Source organism: Orycteropus afer, unplaced genomic scaffold, assembly GCF_000298275.1.
Source record: "Orycteropus afer afer isolate SDZICR_OR568_19922 unplaced genomic scaffold, OryAfe1.0 scaffold00134, whole genome shotgun sequence".
NCBI classification, from domain to species: Eukaryota; Metazoa; Chordata; class Mammalia; order Tubulidentata; family Orycteropodidae; genus Orycteropus; species Orycteropus afer.
In genome coordinates this window covers 4535394-4560680 of record NW_006921721.1, presented here as the reverse complement: position 1 = coordinate 4560680, position 25287 = coordinate 4535394, and the positions used below count along the sequence as shown (strand labels likewise).

Here is a 25287-nt window from a genome sequence, read left to right as displayed (position 1 = left end):
TACATGTCTGATAAAGGTGACTCTTTAAATCAGTAAAGAAAAGATGAATTTTTAAAAAACAGCTAATGTTGCCACAAACTCATTAGTCATTTAGAAAAAAAAAGTAGGATCTGAAGAGGAGTTCTGGTGGTGCAGTGGGTAAAGCATTTGGTTGCTAACCAGAAGGTCGGCAGTTCAAACCTACCAGCTACCCTGTGGGAGGACGATGAGGTAATCTACTTCTATAAAGATTAAAACTTTGGAAATCCTATGGGGGTTGCTAAAAGTCAGAATTGACTTGATGGCAGTGGGTTTGGGATTGGTTATTTCACATTATATACCAAGATAAATTCCTGATGAGTTAGGGATCTAATGCAAATAATTAAAACTTATAAGCTCTAGATGGGAGAGTTCCTTTGCAACCTTGGAGTGGGAAAAGCTATGACTCAAATTAGTGATATAATACTATGAATAATTTAAAACACAGACACATGCACACAAATGAACAATAAATACCATAAGCAAAGCCAAAAGACATATATGAAAAAATATTTGCAGTTTATATATAAGGCCAAATCTCTAATATTAAAAAAAAGCAACCAGAAAGACCACAAACCTAACAGAAAAATGGGCAAAATATATGAATGGACAGTTCAAGAAGAAATGAAAACAGTCCTGAGCAGAAGTGTTAACATAGGAGGCCTGACTGCTAGCCCTTGAAAGGCCTGCAGACAAAGTTGACTCCTGGCTGGCAGGTGGAAACTTCGATTTCAAGTGTCTCACCATTAACTGGTAAGAGTGGTTCATTGGACTTAAACTGTACAAATGATACAGTTTATGCCAAATACCTGCTTTTCTTCTGGAAATCTAAAACTTTGGTTTGTGTCAGGCAGAGGCTGACTACGTGAACTGTCCCAATAACAATCATGGGTAATGAGTCTGTAATGAGCTTCCCTGGTTGGTAACATTTCATAGATGTCACAACTCACTGTTGATGGAATTAAGAGTGCCCTGTGTGATTCTACTGGGAAAGAGACCTTGGAAACTTGTGCCTGGTTTTCCCCTGGACTTCACCCCCTGTGATTTTCCATTTGCTGATTAGAATCCTTGCACTGTAATAATCATAGCCATGAGTACAAGTGTAAGCTGAGTTCTCCTGGCAAATCAACACACCAGGGGTGGTCTTGTAGACCTCTGATAGCGGTCCTTAAAACAAAACAAAACGAACAACAACAACAAAAAAAAAAAACAAATTCACTGCCACTGAGTCGATTCCAACTCACAGTGGCCTCCTTTGGGTTTCCGAGACAGTAAATCCTTACGGAAATAGATTGCCCAGTCTTCCTTATATTTGTTATGGACTGAACTGTGTCTTCCAAAAGTGTATGTGTTGTGAACCCTAACCAATATGCACATGATCTTAATCTCATGTGAGAATGGTTTGTATTTGTTATGTTAACAAAGCTTATCTTGAGTCAATCTCTTTGAAGATATAAAAGAGATTAAACAAGACAGCAGAGTAGAGATGGGGTAAGACAGATGCCAAGAAAAATGTGGATCTCCAAGGAATTAGGAAGCAGAAACTGAAGAGACAAGGATCTTCCTCCAGAACCAACAGAGAGCGCCTTCCCTTAGAGCCAGCACCCTAAATTTGGACTTCTAGCCTCCTGTGAGAAAAACCTGTTTAAAGTGCCGAAGAGCAAAGATTTCTCTTTGAAGACTAAGGTGAGCCTAACCTAAGGCATGGTATTTTCAATCACCTCATATGCATGTGAAAGCTGGACAATGAATAAGGAAGACCAAAGAAGACTTGATGCTTTTGAGTTGTGGTGTTGGCAAAGAATACTGAAAGTACCATGGACTGCCAAAGGAATGAATAAATCTGTCCTGGAAGAAGTACAGCCTGAATGCTCCTTGGAAGTGAGAATGGACAGACTTTGCCTCACCTACTTACCATGATTGGTCAAGTGGAAGGTCAATGAAAAACAGAAAGGTCCTCAATGAGATGGACTGACAGAGTGGCTACAAAGACGGGTTCAGGTATACCAAGGATTGTGAGGCTGGTACTGGACTGGGCAGTGTTTTATTTTGTTGCACATAGGTTCACTATGAGTCAAAGCCAACTCAATGGCATCTAACAACAACAAACTGTGAGGAAATGAATTTCTGTTTATTAAAGCCACTCATGTATTTCTGTTATGGCCTTATTACGTAACTAAGACAGAACCTGGAAGAGTGGTGTGCTACTTTATCAGATACCCGAAGTGTGAAATGAGTTTGGAATTGGGTAGTATGTAGAGGCCAGAAGAGTTTTGAGGAGCTTAATAGTAAAAGCCTAGACTGACTTGAAGAGATTCATGGTAAAATTATGGATGTTAAAGGAAATTCTTGTGAGGGTTAAGAAGTGAGGCCAGCGATAAAGAAAGTCTCTATCATCTTAGAGAATATATATGATATCAGCAACAGAATGATGCGAGAAATGCGGATGTCAAATGTGCTTCTGGTGAGGTTTAAAAAGAAAATAATGAACATGTGATTGGGCAAAGAAGGAAGGGCAAAGATTTTTCTAAGTGCCAAAGAACTTGTCTGAGTTATGTTCAAATGTTTGGTGGGAGGTAGAACTTCTAAGTGACCAGCTTGGGTGTGGCTGATGAGATTTCTAATACGATCTTAAAGGAGCCTGTGTGGTTTCCCCTTGCTGCTAATATAAAAGGGAGAGAGGAAAGAGATGAACGTAAAGATGAACTGTACAAATTGAAAACAAAACTTAAAGAATTGGAAAATTCTGGGGTCAGAGACACAACAAAAGGAAACTGTCTGCCTCTTGGAATTCCATAGGTGGGAAACAGGCCAAAGGACCTACATGTGTTGTCCTCCGAGAAAAGATTGTCCCTGGAGCAACTGTTGTTGTTGTTATTTGCCATCGAGTCGGACCCAACTCATAGCAACCCCTCCTTGGGTTTCTGAGGCAGTATCACTATGGAAGTAGATAGGAGTACAAAAAAACTGTTGGAAAGAACATGGGAGGCAAAGTCTTCTGTTTCAAAGGGTGGGGACACAACCTCCTAGGTTTCAAAGAGTGGGATCTTCACCAACTTGGTTCCAGAGTGTGGGGCTGCTGTTAAGGTGTGCCAGCCCTCCAAAGCTGAGAGGGTGGGTTTGCCATGCTAAAGGGATAGAAGAACAGGGCCTGCCACAGCCAAGGGGGTGGAGTCACCAGTCAGATGGACTAGGAGACTAGGGTTGCCTAAAGCCAACCAAGCAGAGTTGCCATATCAGAGGGCTTGGAAGGCAAAGCTGAATCTCAGGAACAAGGGGCTTCCACCCACAATCCAGAGGGCTTGGCCTACTCCCACAGTCTAGAGGGCAGGGCCATTGCCAAGATGGTCTCAGAGAACAGAGGATTGTTTTCAAGTATTGAGAGCTAAAGTAATTTGTTCTGCTGGGTTCTGGACTTGCATGGTGTCCATTATCCCTTGTTTCCCTCCAATTTATCTCATTTGTAATGGAAAGGTCTACCTTGTGCCTGTTCCATCATTATATTTTAGAAGTAAATAACCACCCGTAGTCTAGATTTCACAGGTTCACAGATGAAGAATTTTGAGCCAAGATGGAATGTGCTTCAAGTCTCACCCATCTTTCATTTGGATAATTCAAAAGATGAGATTTTAGACTTGGACTTGATTTATGACTCTTGGATGCAGTGAATGTGTTTTGCATGTGGTGAAGACATGAATTTCTGGAGGCCAAATGGTGGAACATTATGGATCAAATTGTGTCTTCTAAAAATCTGAGTTGTAAATCCTTACCTCTATGCCTGTGGTTATAATCCCATCTAGGAATGGGTTTTCTTTGTTATGTTAATGAGGCAGGATTATATAGGATGTATCTTGAGTCAATCGTTTTTTGAGATACAAAAGAGATTAAACAAGAAACTGAAAGAAGCAGAGACAGAGGAAAGAAACATGCCAAGCCACATAGATATCTCCAAGGAACCAGGAAGTAGAAGCTGAAGAAACAAGGACCTTTCTCCAAAGCCAATAGTGCCCATAAAGCCAGCCCTATGAATTCAGACTTCTAGGATCCTGCCTGTACGGTGAGAAAATAAATTTGTTTGTTAAAAGCACCCACTTGTAATATTTCTATTATAGCAGCACTAAATAACTAAAAGGAGCTCTGGTAGTGTAGCGCCTAAGGCACCTGACTGCTAACCAGAAAGCTGGCAGTTCAAACCCACCAGCCACTCTTCGGAAGGAAGGTTGGGCAATCTACTTCCATAGTGATACTGCCTTGGAAACCCAAGAAGGGGTTGCCATGAGTCAGGTCCTACTCAACGGCACGTAACAACAACAACAAATAACTAAAACAATATTCAACCTCACTCATAATTAAAGAAATGCAAATTAAAACTACACTAAGATAACGTTTCACTTCCATCAGATTACAAAAATTGAAAGTTTGGCAATGTACTCTGTGCCAAGAATGTGGGGGAAACACATGTTCTCGTATATTGAAAGTTAGAATGCTAAACGGTACAACCCTTATAAAAGGAAATTTGGCAACACTTAGCAAAATTACACGTTTGTCTCTTCCACTTCTATAAATCAAGCCCAGAGACACACAGGCAAATAATGACACATGTCCATGGCTATTCACTCTGCATTATTTTAATAGCTAAAGTCTGAAAGCCACCCCTAAGTCCACCAACAGGATACTTAATGAAATAATGATATATCAAATCCATCTTTGAAGAAGTACAGCCAGAATCCTTAGAAGCGAGGATGTCAAGACTTCATCTCATGTACTTTGCACATGTTATCAGGAGGGAATAGCTCCTAGAGAAAGACACTGTCCTTAGCAGAAGGTTGGCAAAAAAAAAAAAAAAAAAAAAAAAAAAAAGACTCTTAACAAGAGGGACTAACACAATGGCTGCAACAATAGACTTAAGCATAGCAACAATGTGAGCATGGTGCAGGACCAGGCAGTGTTTTGTTCTGTTGTATACAGGGCTGCTATGAATTGGCACTGACTCAATGGCACCTAACAACAACAATATTATTATATATCAGTGCCATTATACAATCAATGGAATGTCATGCAGCTGGAAAAAAAGAGGAAATTGTTGACATGGAATAAGTTCCATGATATATCAGTAAGTGTAGAAAAAAGGTACATAGAGTTTACGTGATATACTACCTTGAAAGAAAGGAAGGCACTCTAGTGGCACAGTGCTTAAGATATTTTACTGCTAACCAGAAGGTTGGCAGTTCAAACCCACCAGCCACTTCTCAGAAAGATGATGGGGCAATCTATTTCCATAAAGATTTACTTCCTTAGAAACCCAATGGGGGTCGCTAAAAGTCAGAATTGACTCAATGGCAGTGGGACTGCTTGTTGGTTTTCTGGTTAAGAAAGGGAAGAAAATGTACATTTTGTTTGTGCTCATAGCTATAAAAGGAAGCATTTGAAGGATAAATCAAGATCTTACAAAAACGGCTGCCTATATGGAGGGAGAATACAGGTGGAGGGGATAGGGATGGAAGTGAGATATATCTCTTGTTAAACAGTATGTATTTTGGAATCTTACCACTGTTTTGCATTTTCAAAAAAAAAAAAAAAAAGAAAGAAAAGAAAGAAAGAACATTCTCCCCAAAAGGGATTACAAAGTAAAATGCACAAACCTAACCTAATCAAATTGGCAATATAACCACAATGAATAAATTATTTCAAATGACTTCAACACACAGCATTTGACTGTACATTGTTGGTAGAATACATTCTAAGAGCAAAGAAAGTTACAAAGGAATCTGATATATTTAGTATAGCATTGCTATTATTATTTTTGAAACTATTGAAATATATCAGAATATACAGCAAATAAGGAATTACGTAAATGTTTTAGGAGCAAAAAATTTCAGAGTAAGATAAATAAATCAAGTAGAAGGATAAAGTGAACATCCTATAATGTTAAATTTGAACATCAGAAATGTTACATAAATTGATGATTTGTTTTCTTTAAAACACACACACACACACACACATCCTTATTTCCCAGCTATCTCTGAATACTGTGCCTCACTAAAAGGAATGGCTGATGCCAGGACTGGGACATGAAGGTATAAGGTGAGCCTAGAACAGGTGATGGAAAGCAAGGAAGCCATCAAAGGCTACTGGGAGTGCAGTGTAGTAAATTACCTAGTATGGCTTTTCTAGCCATAAGTCTTTGTAAACTCTCTGGTGGAAATTTGCTGTGAGAAACTGAGTAGCTCCTGATTGTTAAAGTTACCCACCTGGGGTATTTCTGTTGGGAGCAGCACAAATTTTCTGGGAAGTTTGCTTTCTCTCAGGTGTATAGAATTCTGATGTTGGGATTGGTTGGTTCAGCCTCAAAAGGAGCCCTTCTAGGGGCAGAAGGAGTCTCTCTGACTGCTGGTTGTGAAAGACGTGCTGCTGAGAGAAATATGCTCCCAAGAGACATGTGCTGCTGAGAAAGAGATGCCAAGAGACATGCGCTGTTGAGAAACACACACTGCTAGGAGAGAGACTGAGAGAGACTGTTGGATGAGAGACAGCAGGCTGAGAGAGTTTGAGCATTGTTCCTGGACTTGAATTGCAGCCTGGTGCATCCCTAATATTGCTTCCCTAATAAATTGCTTGTTTATGGATGCAGATGCCTAAAGTTTCCAAGCAAAACAGAAGATTCTCCAGAGGCAAAGGACCATGCTTGTCTCCTCAGAGTACTGGTTTGATAGGGATGGGCAAATCAGAAATTGGCTGTGAGTTCTGTGTGGTCACTGCAGTGAATTACCAAACCCAGCAGAGAGGTGGTGGGTGCTATGAGAAGAACGGTTGGTGTCAAGAGTTGGTGAAAGGGCTGGAGGGAGGTGGCAGGTCTGGCCTCACAGGGATAGGCTGTGGGCTACTGATGGTGATTCTGTCTTCCTCTTGTGAGGTTAGAGGAGGTCAGAAGTTGTAGCCTCCTTGCCCTCTTAGCAGGGAGTATATAAAATAACACAATAGCCAATATGAAGGGGCTCTTACTGGCTAAAAAATGAAAAATTTGAACATCAAATAAAATAACTGTAATTTATTGAAATATTCTAAATATATATATATTTTAAAACCCTAAGAGTTCACTGAGGGACTCTGCTGGTATAGTGATTAAACGCTTTACTACTAACTGAAAGGTCAGTGGCTTGAACCCACCAGCAGCTCTGCAGGAGAAAGATATGGCAGCGGATTTCAATAAAGACTAACAACCTTGGAAACATTATGGAGTAGTGCTGCTTTGTCCTTTTGGGCCGCTGCAAGTAGGAGTCAACTCAATAGCACAGGGTTTGATTTTACGGAAGAGTTTATAACTGTGCTCAAAAAGAAAAAAAAAAAAATCGGTCACTTTTGGAGGTAATCAGGGTACTAAATCTTCTACTCTGAAAATCAGGAAATTTGAGAGAAAGAATTAAGACCTTCTCCTGCTTTTCCTGTACTAAGTTTATTTCAGGGTAACCAAACAGCCCTAGTCAATGAGAGAAAGTTCTACCTTATAGAGAACTCCAGCTAATAATGTTGTTGTTGTTGTTGTTATGTGCCGTTGAGTCGGCCCCGACTCATAGCGACCCCTCCTTGGGTTTCCAAGGCAGTATCACTACGGAAGTAGGATTGCCCAACCTTCCTTCCGAGGAGTGGCTGATGGGTTTGAACCGCCAGCCTTCTGGTTAGCAGTCAAGTGCTTTAGCCACTATGCTACCAGAGCTCCTAATAATGTATTGGAGGGGTGGATAGAATTAGGAAATCATCACTTTGCAACCCTAATCAAAGAACTGATTCATGCAAAGCCTGTCAATGGATGGAACCATTAAATGAAAAACTGACAGGAACTGTGCCCTGCAGTCATCAGTAGTCACTAGCAGTTACCACCCACACCACTGAGCCACCCAGCATTGCTAGACGGTCAACAACCTGTCACATACTTACTAACGTGAAGCATAATGAAGCCCAGAGCTTACCGAAAAGCTTAATCTGAACTGAGTAAAACTTTAGAAGCCACTTCCAGTTTATAGGACATAAGAGAGAAGGGTAGCTAAAGGAACAAGGTAAAGGACTTCAAGAGGAAGCAAAAAGATAAATTCCGAATTTGAGACCACATATGATGGCTGTTCGAGTTTCCTTAACATGTCAGTAACATAAAAATAAAGTGAGTGTGTGTCGGGGGGGTTGGTGCTCTAGATTCAGAGATTTAGGAGCTACGACAACCACGTGCAACATGTAGACCTTGTTGGGATCCAATTTCAAAGTAAACCTACTACAAAAACTCATTTTTTAGACAGTCAGTGAAATCTGAAAATGGACTGTTTATGTGACAATATTAAGGGGTGATTATGAAATTTTTGGAGTAATAACATAATTGTGATTATTGAAAAACAAGTTCATAATTTTAGAGGCACTCAAGTATATAAAGATGAAATAATATGAGGTCTGGAATTTGCTTTAAAATACTTCAGCAAAGACAGAGTGAAAGTGACAAGGGGTAGATAAATCACTGGATCTGACTGATGGCTATGTGAACATCTTTTATACTATTTTCTCCAATTTAGTGCACGTTTTGGAAGTTTTCATAATAAAACATATAAATAAGTGAAGATGAAGAAACTGTAACAAATTCTTCCAGTCTCAAGAACAAGAGGGAAAAAAAGCTATCATACTCTCCCAGCATGTGATCAGACATGTGTAAACAATATTAAAATTTAAGAAAAAAGACCACCTTAAACTTATATTGATTTAGTAGATTTTCAGAACTCTTCACCTGTACAGGAATAAATCTAAGCAATTCTATTTGGTGGGAAGACATTTCCCTATATAGGGTGACTTCTTGAAAATACCTTCAACCTGAATACAATTCTAAAATGAAGATCCCCTGAATTATTTATGTTGATGCTTGACAAAATGTGACCAAAATATGGCCAAATACCAAAACAATGACATGTGTAACTAGATAAAGTATTCTCAAGTTTCAAGAGCAGCAAGTGAATGGGAAAGCAAAACAGTTCATTTTCTGAACACCTAGCTGTCATGGGATCTCTGCAAAATACCTCAGCTCTGCTGTATCCAGTTGTGCAGAGGGCTGGCTGAACAATTTTAATACTTAAGTTCTAATCTTGATTTAAGGAGTCCCTGGACAGTATGAATAAAGAGTTCCAAAGGTTGGTCTTTAGAACCCATTCAGAGGTGCCTCAGAACACAGGCCGGGCCACCTGCTTCTGAAAGGTCATAGCTTTGAAAATCCCATGGAACAGTTCCATTCTGCACACATGGTACACTGGAATCCACTAAATGGGAGCTAAACCTGTGAGCTAATCACTTCATCCTTGTGAGTCTTAGTTTCCACACTGAAAATCAAGAATAAAATCTTTATTTTTATATCACATTATTATTATTTTTTATTGCTATATTCACTTTATTGTGGTGGTCTGGAATGGAACCCATAGTATCTCTGAGGTCTGCCTGTATTTATATCTGAAGGGACTGGTCCCATAGACTGATGTTGCAATCACGCTCGACCTTCTGTCTCTGCCTCCCAGCATATAAGCTCTGTGAGGGCAGAAACGTCTGTTTTGTTCACTATTGCAGCTCCAGCACCTAATACACATAGTTAAGTGCTCAACAAATACTTTGGAATGAATGAATAAATAAATTGACAAAAAAAAAAATCATTCTTACTAAAGTCAGAAATAAGACAAGGATACATATTGAGTTCAACATGATTTGGGAGATTCTAGTCATCAGGGCTCTGGTGGCGTAGCGCCTATGGCATTTGACTACTAACCAGAAGGCTGGTGGTTCAAACCCACCAGTAACTCCTCAGAGGGAAGGTTGGGCAATCTACTTCTGTAGAAATACCACCTTGGCAAAGAGGGGTCGCTGACTTGGAATCAACTCAATGGCAGTGAGTGAGTTTTGAGCCATCGGGGTACAACAAGACAAAGAAATAAAAATTATAAATAAAAAAGCTATTAGGATGACTAGAACTAATGAAAAGAGTTTTAGCAAATCTGTTGCATCAGATAAAGATTAGTTGCATTTTGTGGGAAAAAAATCTTCATTGAAAAACAGATGTAAATTTAAATAAATGAATAGCTGTATCATGTTTCTATATGGAAAGACTCAATATTTTTAATATTACATCACATTATTGTTTTGAATTGTAAATGAAGTAATGTAGGAAGACACGCTGAGAGTGCAAATCTAACATGTTTTCTTCTTTTTCCTCTCCTATCTTCCTCACTGTTGTTGTTATTAGTACCATAGGTCACTTAGTATCTGAAGCTTTAAATCTTTAGCCAAAACAACAAAAGAATTTGAGGTTATACAGAAATTAGTATTTCAAGTTGTGAACTGGTCAGGCCGTCTTCCTTCATCTCTCTTGAATTGTGGTTATTCTCAGTGCATATTCACTTTTCCACTAAGAGGCCTGAAACAAGAAAAATAATGGCTGAATTTAACCTGATTAATTCTATCATTTGCTATTCTGGATGAATGACTGAGTGGGGTGGAGATGAGAGAGAAACAGTTTATCTGTGAAGAATCCTTAACTACGCCATTAGTTGTTTACTACAAAGAAAAATAGGGGTATGATATTATCCTGAACATTTTATGTTACATCAGATCTCCTTTCTCATTTCATCACTAATAAAAACTTATCATTGCAGAAGGTGGCAGAAAGAAGAGAAGGAGGAAAGGGTGAAGTGAAGAGTGTATGAGTAAATATGCTTACAACCTAGATTTAAATGTGAACCCTAACACTGTGCAAGCTGCCTATAACAATCTGTGACCAGCAGGACATTTCCAGAAAAAACCTCTGGCTCTGGGTTGAGATCTTTTCACAAAAGCACAGATCTATCATGCCATCAGCAGTTAGCACTGGGAAAAACAGGAATATATAGCTCTGATAGCATAGTGCCTAAGGCACTTGACTGCTAACCAGAGGGCTGGCGGTTCAAGCCCACCAGCCACCCCTCGGAAGGAAGGTTGGGCAATCTACTTCCGTAGTGATACTGCCTCAGAAACCCAAGGAGGGGATGCTATAAGTTAGGGCCGACTAGATGGCACATAACAACAACAACAACCCAGGAGCTAGGGTTGGCACTGTGGCTCCAAAATCAGAGCTATAGGTAGAGCTGTTGCAGGACATGGAATCTTGCAGAAGGGCCCAGATTCTTGCAGTACTGTAGCTCTCTTCCACCTTAACAGCAAGATTCAGCTGGATGCTTGCTGGGAAGTGAAGCCCAGTTGCTCTCACACATATATAAAGGCTCCTGATAACCCATCATGTGATTTTTTATTTGTTAAACCACACGGTGTGGCTAAAGGCAAACAATTAAAACATGAGGATGACTTTTGGAGAGGAGCTGGTGGTTATAATCTTATGCACTCTACTATAGTCAGGAGAAGTTTAATTCTGTTTATTTGTTTTCAACTTTCAGGTAGTTTAAAAAAGCTTATTGAGGGACAGGACAGGTGAGGGGTTGGACTGGATGATATCTAAGTGCCCTTCCAACTAAGTCCCTTTAGTGATACTGTAGTCGTTAGCTACTGTTAGGTTTGCACCAACTCATGGCGACCTTACATATAATAAAACAAACACTGCCAAGCCCTGAGTCATATTATTGGATAATATTCTGTTGTGCTCCATAGGGTTTTAATTGGCTGATTTTCAAAAGTAGCTTACCAGGCCTCATCTTTCTTAGTCTGGAAGCTCTGCTATAAGCTGTTCACTCCCAGTGACCTTCCTGGTATTTGAAATACCAGTGGAAGCAGCACAGCAACATACAAGTCACCACAGAAGGGCAAACCGACAGATGGGGTGTGGTTTAGGGACAGAGAAACCACCTTACAGGAAAAATTATATTGATACCATCAGCTCTGTTCTCAAAGGGGTAATGCAGTATCCCTCGCTTTTTGAAGTTCTCTTTATGCCACTTCACTTTTACACAAGACCTACATTAGCATCTATTTGCGCTAACTGTAAGAAATTAGAAAAAGCCTTTCACTTTAAAGAAAAAAGGGAAGGGGGCAAGTAGCCTTCAGCATTTGTTTTGCAGTGAGCTGTGAAAGGCAGTACACACCACAAGCAGCAAGAGTGAGAGTCAAGGCTCTTCCACAGCATTTCCACTGTAAACACTGTAGACATTATTTCTACCTTACAGAGTCTCTGTGTTTATTGTTTCATTCCCTCTTTTACCATGTATCAGTGCCATGTGTTATTTGATATGATTGGGTAGTATAGTTTGTGGGTGTGGGAACACTCAAAACTCTTTTCTATATAAATTAATGGCAACAGCCTCTTTGCTTCATGTCATTTTAGCTTATAAAAAGTTTCATAGCAACACTGTATTTTCAGTTAGTGGGGAAAACCTGCCTAATGGGAGACAACAGGAGTACCTGTCAGAAGACCTGAGTTTGAGTGGTGATTTTCCTATTCACTGACTATGGTGGTTGTTTTTGTGTCAACCTGGCTGGGCCTGGTTGAGTGGCTGGGAAGCTGGTGGTAGTTATTCCCCATGATGAGCCTGGCAATCAACTCCATGGTGGGATCTACCACAAGCAGCTGAGTAGCTGCCTTTGGGATGTGGTCTGCTTCCTACATATAAGGAGAGACGCTTTGAGAATGGTTTCGAGTCTATGGCACACTTGGACCCTGCATGTAGCCGTGTCATTGCTCAGCAGCCTGCTATGCTCTGCCGACCTTGGGACTTACAATGGACTTAAGTTAATGGCCTGCCATGTGGATTGGTAACATCGGGACTATGCCTTTTTACTTGTCAATCTTGGCGCTTCTCAGCCTCAGCAGCCAACAGCTGTCTGAGTGAAGAAATGCCTTAGCTCTAGTGGGCCTGGAGCAGAAGGCAGAGCTGGACCCCAAGGTTGAGGGGCTATCACCCAGACTCTAGAGCCTGGGACTTTGAACTTGGATTTAAAGCCTCTAAATTTTAAGAATAAACTCCTGTTTGTTAAGGCCATCCCATTTGTGGTATATTCTTGTCAGAACAGCACTAGGTAATCAGAACACTGACAGAGTGGCTTCAGATAAGGCATGCGAGCCTTTCTAGGCTTTAGCTGGCTCATCTGTAAGGTGAGGGGTTGGACTGGATGATGTCTAAGTGCCCTTCCAACTCTAATGCTGTAAGAAATCATTAATCTGTTGGCCAAGAGATTCCATGAATTTTAATTCAAACATCATGATCATCTGAGTTGGCTTTCAGAAAGCAGAGCTGCAGTTTCTTTTTTAACAGGTATTGCTGACTGTGTTTTCCATTTCTTATCATTGTCCTTGCTTGTGGTCTTCTTGGAAACCTGCCACTTTTGCAATTTTCCATGATGGCCAGTCTTAGATCCTTGCCCTTGCCCTTCCAGTGAGGAAAATCAAGAGTGACATTAGCCTACACACAAAAATGTAACTACTGCTCCATGTCTGCAAAAAAGGTCTTACTGCTTTTCCTACTCTTGCACGTAAGTGATCTGTTTTCCCACTTGTAAGAAGGTGAAGAGACATTCTATGCTTCTTTACACAAGAATTCTAGGGTCCTTTACGCCTAACAGGAGCTTTAGTGGCACAGTGGTTAAAGCATTCAGCTGCTACCTAAAGGTTGGTCCTTCAAACCCAATAGCCACTCCATGGGAGAGAGATGAGGTAGTCGCTTCTGTAAATGTTTACAGCCTTGGAAACTCTATGGGGCAGTTCTACTCTGTCCTATAGGGCTGCTATGAGTCAGAATCAACTCACTGGCAGTGTGGTCTATTTTTGTTGTTGCTGTTACTTCTCATCGCAATAGTATCAACAACACATGCTTCACACTTGTCAGGGTTGTGCTTGCAAGGGTCCAGCGGGCCAGATCTAAGGATTACCCAGCATTAGCAGTGATTCACACTGAGCACATGAACTCTGGTAACTTGGAGATAAGGATTGAGATAAGAATGACTGTATGTCTACATGTCCTTGAAAAGTCTCATCGTTGGAACAAAGTTTGTAATATCACCATACAGATAACCCACTCTGATACTGTCATGGCAGCCTTTCCAGAACTATTTGTAAAATGAATAGGAATCTGGTGGTTCTTCTTCCAGTTACCATTCCGATGGTTCACAACACTAATATCTAGGTATATATTACATTGGTTAAAAAAAAAAATATTGTATTTTGGTGTTCATTTCATTTCCATTTTCCTAATTTTCTCTGACAGCTGGGGCTCACAAATCTGAGCTATATCCTGTCCAGATGTCAGATCTACTCATCAGGGTCCATTCCTTCCGGTGAAGTCATCTCACTTCCCTCTATCTACAGGGGTACCCTTGAAGACTTGTGAACTAGGACAAAGTCTAAGAGCATTTTAATTACACAGGAAAAAAAAAGAAAACAAAAAACTCCCAAATTTTCAACTGCACATACCCAAAACTGTCACAAAAGAAAAACAACAGCAAAGTTCCCCACCAAAGGATTGTGTCCAGCAAAGGATACTGCAGGCCCGAGGCCACCGCACTGGTGCGATATCCTCCTAGGCGCTGTCCGCTCTCAGAACAATGCCAGGCAAACTGCTTGTCCTGTCCCGTACTCAGCACCCACTCCAGCTCCAGGACAAACAGGATCATTGTCACTCTGCTCTGATGTGCTGAAAACCAAGACACAAGAAAACAACCCATCAAGCATCTTAAAGGAGACTGTAAAACATGGGCAACAGAAGCAGCACTCTTTTCTCCCCATCCCAGAGTAGGCCGAACAGTATGGCAATCATTACAAACACTGGGTCAGGCAGTGACTCTCATGACAGGCCCTGTTTCCTATTCCTTCAACTTTGATCCTTATACATGAGACTGTTCTAGATATTTCATGTAAGTGGGATCATACAATATTTGTCTTTGGTGACTCATTTTACTTAGCACGCCCCTACAGATGGGCATGTCAGAGTCTCTTGTATGACTTTCTTTCTTTTTAATTTTGATGAAAGTACACAGCTAAAGATACATATTCAACAATTTCTACATGCATATTTCAGTGACACTGGTTACATCCTCCTAATTGTGCTACCATTCTCACTATTCTATTCCATCATTAACTTAAACTCACTGCTCCCTAAGCTTCCCATCTGACCTTTCCAGTTGCCATTGTCAGTTTGATCTCACATAGATAATTCTGTAAAAGGGCACAATGCTCAAAGCAGACACACTTTACTCATTGAAATAAGCTACTTTGGGGTTTAAAGAAGATCTCAAGGGAAATTGTGATTTAAAGTTCAAAGATTATCTCAGGGCAGCAGTTTTGGGGGCTCATTAACATGATCATGCTATATTCATATGCATATGATTTATATGATTTGAGAGGCAACAGTACTGAGAGAACACAGACTCTCCCAGTTCAAGCCCCAATTTCATCACTTACTAGCTGGGTGACTTTGGAAAAGCCACTTGATTTCACACATCTGTAGAACAGGGATAAAACAGGAATAAAAATACCTCAAAGAGCTGTGAAGATTAAATGAGTAACATATGTAAACGCTTAAAACAGAAGCTGGCATGTGCGTAATAGTACAATGTAAGTGTTGGCCTACAATCATTACCATCATGTTTGAGTTTATAAAAGCTAAGGATGGAAAACCCTGGAAATGGTGATGGCTGAACAACATGATCAGCATAAATAATGTCGAAATGGTAAATGTTTTGTTACATATGTATTTACCACAGTAATTAAAAAAAAAGAAAAAAAAACTAAAGAAACGAAGCTACAAAAGATTAAGAGGCATACCATGGATTTTATGTAACTGAATTTAAAACTGCCTTAAAATTTTCTTTTTAATTACAAAGTAGCACAACACTAAGTGAAAAAAAAAAAAATCAAGACAGAAGAGTATAAAGTAAATATTGAAACTGAAAGATGTATAAATATTATCGTGTACTTGCTTTTTTAAAGGACAGCCAACAATATATGTATCACTACATAGAAACCTATATACTGTACATATATAAATCCACTACAGTGTTTACATACAATATTATGTGATCGTTGAAAACAATGTAGTGGATTTGTATGTACCGATATATAGAAGGCTGACCAGGATATATTGCTGAGTACTAAAAGCAAGTACATGATAATATTTATACACCTTTGAGTATAACATACCTTTCTACAGAAGCTATGACCATGTTTGTGTGTGTGTGTGTGTGTGTGTATCCACGTATGTGTTCATATTTATGCATTTAAAAAACACAGAAGAATGTACACAAACTTCTAACAGCTTTCCCTCCTCCCTACCCACTACTCTGTAAGTGACAGTACAGGAAAGCTTCAATATTCACCTTACAGTCTTTACCGACGTCAAGCTAAAGCTCCTAGGCCAGATGTGGCCTGCTGCCTGCATACGTCAGAATGATTTTCACAGATGAACACTTGTAATCAATTTGGTGATAGGGAATACTAACTTTTAACCCCAAATAATGGCTTTTTCCCCAAAAAAGAATCCCATTCTTCTAGTTAGCACACCTGTGCTACCAAAAAAATTATACTTAATTTTTCTATATTTTAGATTTTACCAATAAAAAATTTGTGGAAAGTTTTTTTTTTCATCCTTGTTATGTAAGTATCTACATGACAGATTCACTTTTGGTTTGTAGCCCACAAAGCCTAAAATAATTACTATCTGGCCCTTTACAAAAATAGTTTGCTGGCCTCGGGTATAGATAAACAATAGTTTATTCAAGCATGTCCCTATTTATGGGCATTAAGAATGTCTCCAATATTTTGCTATTACAAACATCTGTGTCCACATGCGCTTATGAACTGTACTTTATTTCTGGAGTAAAGATTATCTGAAGGGAAACTAACAAATTAAAGGGAATATATATATAATTCATCTAGGAACTCTGGTAGTGTAGTGCCTAAGGCACTTGACTGCTAACCAGAAAGCTGGCAGTTCAAACCCACCAGCCACTCCTCGGAAGGAAGGTTGGGCAATCTACTTCCATAGTGATACCACCTCGGAAACCCAAGGAGGGGTGGCTATGAGTTGGGTCTGACTTGACGGCACATAACAACAGCAACAAGGATTTATTTTGAGGCATTATATGAAGCAGGGATTATTTTTTTCATTGTGGTAAAAATATATTTAATGTAGTATTTACCAATTCATTACGTTTTATATGAACAATTCAATGACACTAATTACACTGGCTGTGGTAGATAAGATTGTGTGTCAACTTGACTGGGCATGGTTGAGTGGCTGGGCAGCTGGTGGTAGTTATGACTGGCAATCAACTCCATGGTGGTATCTACCACAAGCAGCTGAGTAGTTGCTTTAGAAATGTGGTCTGCTTCCCATATATAAGCAGCAGCTTTGGGCATGGTCTCTAGCTTATGGAACACTTGAACCCTGCATGTAGCTGAGTCACTGTTCAGCAGCCTCCCATGCTCTGCCGATCTTGGGACTTTTAATAGACTTGAATCGATGGCCTGCCATATTGTTTGGTAACATTGGGACTGTGCCTTTTACTTGTCAACCTTGGGCTTGTCAACCTCAGCAGCCAGTAGCTGTCTGAATGAAGAAAAGACTCTAGTTTCAGTGGGCCAGGAGCAGGAGGCAGAGCTGAAGCCTAAGGTTGAGGGGCTTTCACACAGCCCCTAGAGCCTGGCACTTTGAACTCAGACTTAAAGCCTCCAAATTGTAAGAGAATAAACTCCTGTTTGTTAAAGCCATCCCATTTGTGGTATATTGTTGTCAGAGTGGCATGAAGTGACCAAAACACTGGCCATGTGAGGAACCATCAACAGTATCCACTGCCAAGTTTTCCATCACCATTAGCAGATACTCAGGGCTTCCTAAACAATGACTACCCCGCTCTCTCTCCCGTAAACTTTTGATCCTTACACATGAGAGTGTTCTAGATATTTCATGTAAGTGGGATCATGTAATATTTGTCTTTGGTGACTCATTTTACTTAGCATACTGTCTTCAAGATTCATCCATGGCATATATAAGGAATGCATTTCTTTTTATGGCTGAGTAATATTCCATTGTATGTATACACCATGTTTTGTTTATCTGTCTGTTGATGGACATTTAAGTTGTTTCACTTTTTGGCTATAGTGAATAGAGCTGCGATGAACTGACGTACACTTTTCTATTTGAGTCACTACTTTTCAGTGTCATATATACGTACAAGTGAAATAGCTGGGGTCTTTGTTTAACTTTTTGTGGAACCACCACACTGTTTTCCACAGCAATTGTACCATTTTGCATTCCCACCAGCAATGGATGATAGTTCTAGTTCTCTACATGCCCACCAGTACTTGTTGTTTTCCTTCTTTTTCTTTAACTTAGCCGTCCTAATGGAGCGAAGTAGTATCTCATTGTAGTTTTTATTTACATCTCCTTAATAGTAAATGAAAGGAGCTCTAGTGGCACAGTGGTTAAAGCATTCGGCAGCTGAACAAAAGGTCGGCATGGCAGTTCAACCCTACCAGACACTCAGCAGAAGGAAGATGAGGCAGTCTGCTTGTGTAAAGATTACAGCCTTGGGAACCCGATGGGGCAGTTCTACTCTGTCCCATAGGGTAACTAGGAGTTGGAATCAACTTGATGGCCATGAGTTTTTGATTAATAGTTAATGACGTTGATCATGTTTTCATGTTCTTGTTAGCCATTTATGTATCTTCCTTGCAGCAATGTCTATTCAAGTCCTTTGCCTATTTTTTAATTGCACTGATTTTTTGGTTAAGTTGGAGTCATTTATATATTCTAGACATTAAGCCCTTAACTAATAGATGGTTCCCCAAAATTTTCTACCATTCTGTAGGTCATCTCTTCACTTTGCCGTTAAAGTCCTTCGTTGAACAAAAGTTTTTAATTTTGATGAGGTCCCATTTACCTATTTTGCTTTTTGTTGCAAATACTTTTGATATTTTATCAGAATCCACTGTGAAATACTAGGTCCCAAAGCAATACCCCTATGTTTTCTTCTAAGAGCTTTATTTCTTATAATTAGGTCCTCAGTCCATCCTGAGTTAAATTCCATGTATGATGTGAGGTATAAGAAGTAGGGATCTACTTTTATTATTTTCCTAAATGGATAGCCAATGATCCTGTAACCATGCTTTGAGTAATTCATCATTACCTAGCAGCCTAAAATGCCATCTTTTCAAGTCGAGAACACTGATATTTACATGACTATATATCTGGATTCTCAATTTCAATCCATTGTCTCCTCTTCCACTAGTACAATGTTGTTTTAATTAATGTTGCTTTATGTCATATTTAGATACTTAACAGGCAATTCCCTCTTTATTGCATTTCTTTTTAAAAAATTTCTTTGCAATTCTAGAGCATTTAACTTTTGACACCCCAGAGACAACCACTTTCAAGTCTTTTAGGTCTTTTCCTAGTATTTTTCTAAATAAATTCTGAATTACATATTTTTTAAATGCATTTTACTGAAATATAATTTTTGTACAGTGAAATACACAAAACTAAAGTGACATGAGTCAATACTTTTTTGTTTTTTTTGCAGTGCTCCCTTCCCTCCCCTCCCACCCCTGGCAACCAACAAAGAAAGTTTCCCTCCATATATAAACTTTTCCTTGACCCTCCACAACAATGAACAAATACTATATTTGTCCTTCTGTGATTAACTTATTTCATTCAGCATAATGTCCTCCAAGTTCATCCATATTATGCAGTGTTTTGCAGACTCTACATTATTCTTTAGTGCTTCATAGCATTCCATTATGTGTATGTATAATAGTTTGGTCACCCACTCTTCCTCTATAAGTCAAGATAAGTTCCATGCCAGATAAGTAATTATTGGCAAATATGAATTTGTTGCTGTCATTTTTGTTATGTGCTTTTTCATGGTGTTGATTTCTTTGTTCCATATAATTTTCTATGCTGAGCTTGTTTTGTTTATGAATCGTATTATCACTTCCTTCATTGCTATTGTTTTAGTATATGCTGAATATTTATGCTGGTCCTCTTTTTTCATGTGAAGGTTTATCATTTTCCTTTGAAAATGATTTGTGATTTATAGTTGATCTGTGATTTATAGTTTTCTTCCCAAGTTTAGGACAGTCCATTCTATGTTGTAGCTGTCTTGACTTCCCTACCATCTACAAGTTCTGTAATGACACAATTTTTTCCCTCTTTTTGGTTTGTAGTTGTCCTCATTTGTCAATTGATGTCTCTGGTTCCCTGTTCACAATCTTGTAGGCTTATTTACTTTGGATACTTCCATAGCTGGGTTGGTTTCTGGGTTATGTCATCATGCGTGTTAATGGTCAGTTGTTGTTGGCTATTGTTGCTTCTCTGTCCAAAGGGCACCCTTTAGCATCTCTTGTAAGATTGGTCTGGTTTTAACAAATTCCCTTAATTTCTGCTTATCCGGAAATGTCCTAATTTCACCATCATATTTGAGGGACAATTTTGCTGGGTACATAATTCTTGGTTGGCAATTTTTCTCTTTCAGTGTTTTATATATACCATCCCATTGTCTTCTTGCCTGAAAGGTTTCTGTCGAAAAATCCAAGTTTAGTCTTATTGGTTGTCTCTTGAAGGTAACTTTTCATTTTTCCCATGCTGCTCTCCTGATTCTTTCTTTCTCTTTGGTTTTGGTAAGTTTGATGGCGATATGTCTTGGTGATTTTTTTGGGGGGTCTATCCTGTTTGGGGTTCACTGGACTTCCTGAATGGATATATTCTCATCTTTCATCACACTAGGAAAATTCTCTTCCAACAAATCTTGGACAATTTTCTCTGTGGTGTTATTTGTCTCTTCCTGTTCTGGAATTCTGATTACATGTAGGTAATTCCTTTTGATGGCATCCCACATGAATCTTAGGCTTTCTTCATTTTGTTTTCATATTTTTTCTGATTGATCCCTTTCCAAAGAAGCATTCAGGTATTTGCCTTCAATCTCATTAATTCTGTCTTCCATTGATTCAATTCTGTTCCTTTGCCCATTCAATGTCTTATCTATTTCTGAAAATTTAGTATTAATCTTCTGGGTTTCTGTGTGGCAATTTTGTATCATTTCTAATTTTTCATTTATTTCGTCATTTTGTTCTTGTATTATCTTTTGGAATTGTTGCAGGGTTTTCTTTGTGTTTTCCTTGATCTGTCTCTCAATTTGTTGAAGATACCTAAATATAATTCTTTTGAATTCCTTATCAGGGAGTTCCAATGCTGCATCTTCCTCAGAGATGTGTTTTAGGTCTGTATCCTGGTCCCTTGCTTCTCCTGCTTTATCTTGATTCTTTGTGTGGACCGTGATGCTCTGTTGTCTCCAAGGCATTGTGACATTTTTGTGTTTATATTTAATTGGTGATTGTATACTGAAGTGACTTGCCCACAATTTTTGTTTTCTTTGTGTGTTATCTATGCAAGCAGGGTATTGTGCTCCTCTATTTGCTAGTTGACAGCACTTATACACTTTCCACCTGTCTCCTTTCCTGCTGTCAGCCTCTAGTATGTTCCCGACAACCTTGGCAGAGTCTATTCTTAGGTTCCTGGAATCCGAATGAGAATGCCATCACTTTAAAATCCTAAATGGGTGCAACTTGTAAACATTCAAAATGGCTGTGCCCTTGGTCACTTTAAATATCCAAAATGGCTGCTGCGTGTAAACAATCAAAATAGCTGTGTCCTCCGGAGAGCAGGGAGTCAATAGCTCAGGGTGTCTCCCTCCTTGCTGTTTCTCTTCCTAGTCATAGGTCATCAATACAGTTGTCCCTGCAGCCCTTGGTGACAAGGGCTGATCTTTAGGTCAATTCTCGAGTCCCAACACTACTTGGAAATATTCAGGCTGTTGGTCTCATCAGAGTAGCTGACAGTCTGCAGCTCCAACCATCTCTGTACTTACTGTTTTTATTCAGGCTTTTCCAGTAGTTGGTGCCTAATCCACTTCGTATAGTTCCTTTCAAAGCTCAAGTCTCCAGGATTATCTTCTGTATCTCTTTCAATTGGTTCTTCTTTGTTGAAGAAGGTCTGTGTTGCTTATCTCCCTATTCCTTCATCTTACTGGAAGTCCTTTGAATAATATACATTTAATGCTACTCTTTGGTTTTTCAATTTCATACATTATCTATTGACTTCTTCTAACAGAAGAGGATTAGCTCTTACACACCTGCTGCAATTCAGACAGCACTATACACCCATACCCTCCCTCCCTCGATCCTTATATTAGACATCTTTTGATCTATCTATCACGCATTTTAAGGCAAATATTGTACAGAAAGTTTCTACATTTGTTTAGTAATGAGGCCCTCCCCCGTGAGATCTCTTGTAAGTGCTATGCTATTTTTTTTTTTTTTTTTTTAACATTTGCTATTTAAAAAAAAAAAAAACTAGCACAGGGTGCTTATGAAAATACCTGGGGGTGGTTAGCAGCTGACAAACGCAAAAGGCTCGTGTTATATAAATAAAAATTTCATACACACATATATTTCTATCAATTTTACTTGATATATAATTCAGTCAATCCCAAGAATTGTATCTGTATGCCTACGTAAATACTGCTTACAGTTGAGGCATGTAGTATATTGTCATTTTAATGTCTCGTGTAACTTGGTCCCCCCCTACACACACCAGAGTAATTTTTTTTTTTTTTTGCATTTGCCTACTTTCCATGTACTATAGTCTCAGATTTATTAACAGAATTTTAAAACTTGTCTGAAGATAGTCAAACACATTTGGTCACTTAACTCTTTTCTCTCTTACTTCTATCCAGAAGCCATCTATTCTTCCACCGCAATCTGAGCTGCCACACAGCTATCACCCTGGAAATTACTTTTGCCTTTCTCATGTGTTGAATCCTATTTCTAGGATGTCATAATTTCCTCATTTTAGGTTTATTTCTTTAGTTTAGAAGAAGTAAGAAGTGCCCAGAAGCAAACTTTTTGAGAATTTGTATGCTGAAAATAGTATACCTATTTTCCCACATTTGCAATCTTGATTTTGCATAGGATTCTGAGTTTGAATTATTGTCCATAAAAAAAAAATGATGTCAGTGTTCCACCATCACCTGTACCGTGGAAGCCCAATGCTATTTGGGTCTCCACTCCTTTGTGTGAGAGCTATTTTGTCTCCTCTAGAAACTTTCAATATCTTTTATTTATACCTGATACAATGGCATTTCACACTAATGTGCCTTGTGCAGATCTTTCTTTCATTTGTTATGCTGGGCATTCAGTAGGCATTTTCAATTGAGAAATTCCTAGCCTTAATCTGTAGGTAAATTTCATTTCTTATGTTATATTTATTTATCTGATAATTCTATTTCTCTTTCTTGTCTTAAGCTTTACTGGGTGGAACCTCCAGCACAATGAAAAGAAGTCACAAGAATGTGCATCCTTGTGCTTTCCCTGATCTCAGGGGAAAAGCATTCATTCAGTTTTCCATCATTAAGTATGATGTTAGCTGCAAGATTTTGTAGATGCCCTCTATCACCTTGAAGAGGTTTCCTTATATTCCTAGTTTGCTGAGATTTTCAAATCAGAAATGGTTGTTGGATTTTATCAAATACTTTTTCTATGACTACTGAGATTACTGGGAGCTCTGGTAGCATAGTGCCTAAGGCACTTGACTGCTAACTAGAAGGCTAGTGGTGCAAACCCACCAGCCACTCCTCGGAAGGAAGGTTGGGCAACCCTACTTCCGTAGTGATACTGCCTCGGAAACCCAAGGAGGGGTCGCTATGAGTCGGGGCCGACTCGACGGCAAACAACAACAACAACAACAACTGACATTACTGGCCGAAACTGCTTATGTGCAACTAAAGCCACTCCTCAGGAAGAAGACTGGGCAATCTACTTCAGTAGAGATACTGCCTGGGAAACCCAAGGAGGGGTTGCTATGAATCGGAGATAACTTGACGGCACATAACAACAACAACATTCACCTAAAGGTTGGTGGTTTGAACTCACTCAGTGGCACTGCAGAAGAAAAGCCTGGCAATCTGTTTCCATACAGATTGCAGCCAAGAAAATTCTTTGGAGTTACTCTGTAACACATGGGGTTGGCATGAATTGGAACCAACTCGACGGTAATCCCCTTGTAGACAAAATGGTTTTGGTTTTATTGAGATGACGTGGTTTTTTCCTTAGTTTGGTAATATGGTGAATTACGTTAATTTTTTTTCCCATGTTAAACCAACCTTGCATTTCTGAGGCTAAACCCTACTGGGTTGTGATGTATTGTCCAGTTTGATTGTTATTGAATTCAATCTGTTGAAACTTTGTTCAGAACTTTAAATCTATGTTCCTGAGAGATACTTGGCTGTAGCTTTATTTTTAAAGTCATTCTTTGCCTTTCTTTAGTATCAAAATAGTTGTGGTTTCACAGAATGAGTTACAAAACATTTCAACTTCTCCAATTTTTTTAAACCATTTGTATAGTTAATATTGATTCTTAATTGAATGTTTGGTAAAATTCACCAGTGACTCCATCTGTGCCTAGGGTATTTGTGTGTGTGTGTGGGGGGAAGTTTTTAAGAATAAATTCAAGAGTTCTGGCAAGATGGCAGACTAGGCAGAAGGACTGCACAGACCCTTCTCAACAAAGAAAAGGGAAACCAATTAACACACAAACAGAAGATAATCTTGGACCCCTGAGCCTTGAAGGGATGGATACAGAAGTGGATGAAACCCCAACTAGCAGAAGAATTTGTGTGAAAATACCAAAAAAAGGAGACACACGGAGCTGCGGTTTGACAGCGACCTGAGCAACCCTGACGGTACAGGTGGCTTGGACATTCCTGACTGGTGGTAGGACCTAAGAATTAACCTAAAAATCACCCTGCTAGCCAGGGACTGCATGGACTGTGCACGGTGGCTGGGGAACAAACAGAGAAGGTGAAGAGAAAGGTGGGCTGAGCTGTGGACTTTGCCAGTCCGGAGGGAGCCGCCATTTTGAAGGTTTAAAAAGCGGCTTGACTAGTTTGGATATTTAAAGAGACAGCGCTCTCGCAGATTTCTGTGGCTTTAAGAACACGTTCTGCTTTCCAACAACCCTAAGGACACTCGGGGCCTGCAACACTAAAAACCAACGGGCCAATAATAAAAAAACCACCAAGAACAGCCTGAGCCACCCTTGGCTGCTCTTCATAAACAGTTAACAGAGATCTAAACACAACAACTTCACGATACCTCGGAAACAACAGCCCATCACAGTCCACACAAAGAAGCAGGATAAAGTGGTAGAAAAAGGGAGCAGGATACAGACCCAGAACACATCCCTGAGGAACAAGCAGCATTGGAACTCTCTGATAAGGAATTCAAAA

The 25287-nt window shown here is 39.4% G+C and overlaps 1 protein-coding gene across 1 annotated transcript in view; it reads right to left on the bottom strand.

Moving 5' to 3' along the window:
- Positions 1-25287, bottom strand: part of WDFY2 (WD repeat and FYVE domain containing 2) — a 354163-nt gene that overhangs the window by 74439 nt on the left and 254437 nt on the right. Inside the window, exon 5 of the mRNA XM_007945228.2 lies at positions 14492-14642. Coding sequence (XP_007943419.1) covers positions 14492-14642 — 151 coding nt within the window. The remainder of the gene's footprint in view (positions 1-14491; positions 14643-25287) is intronic.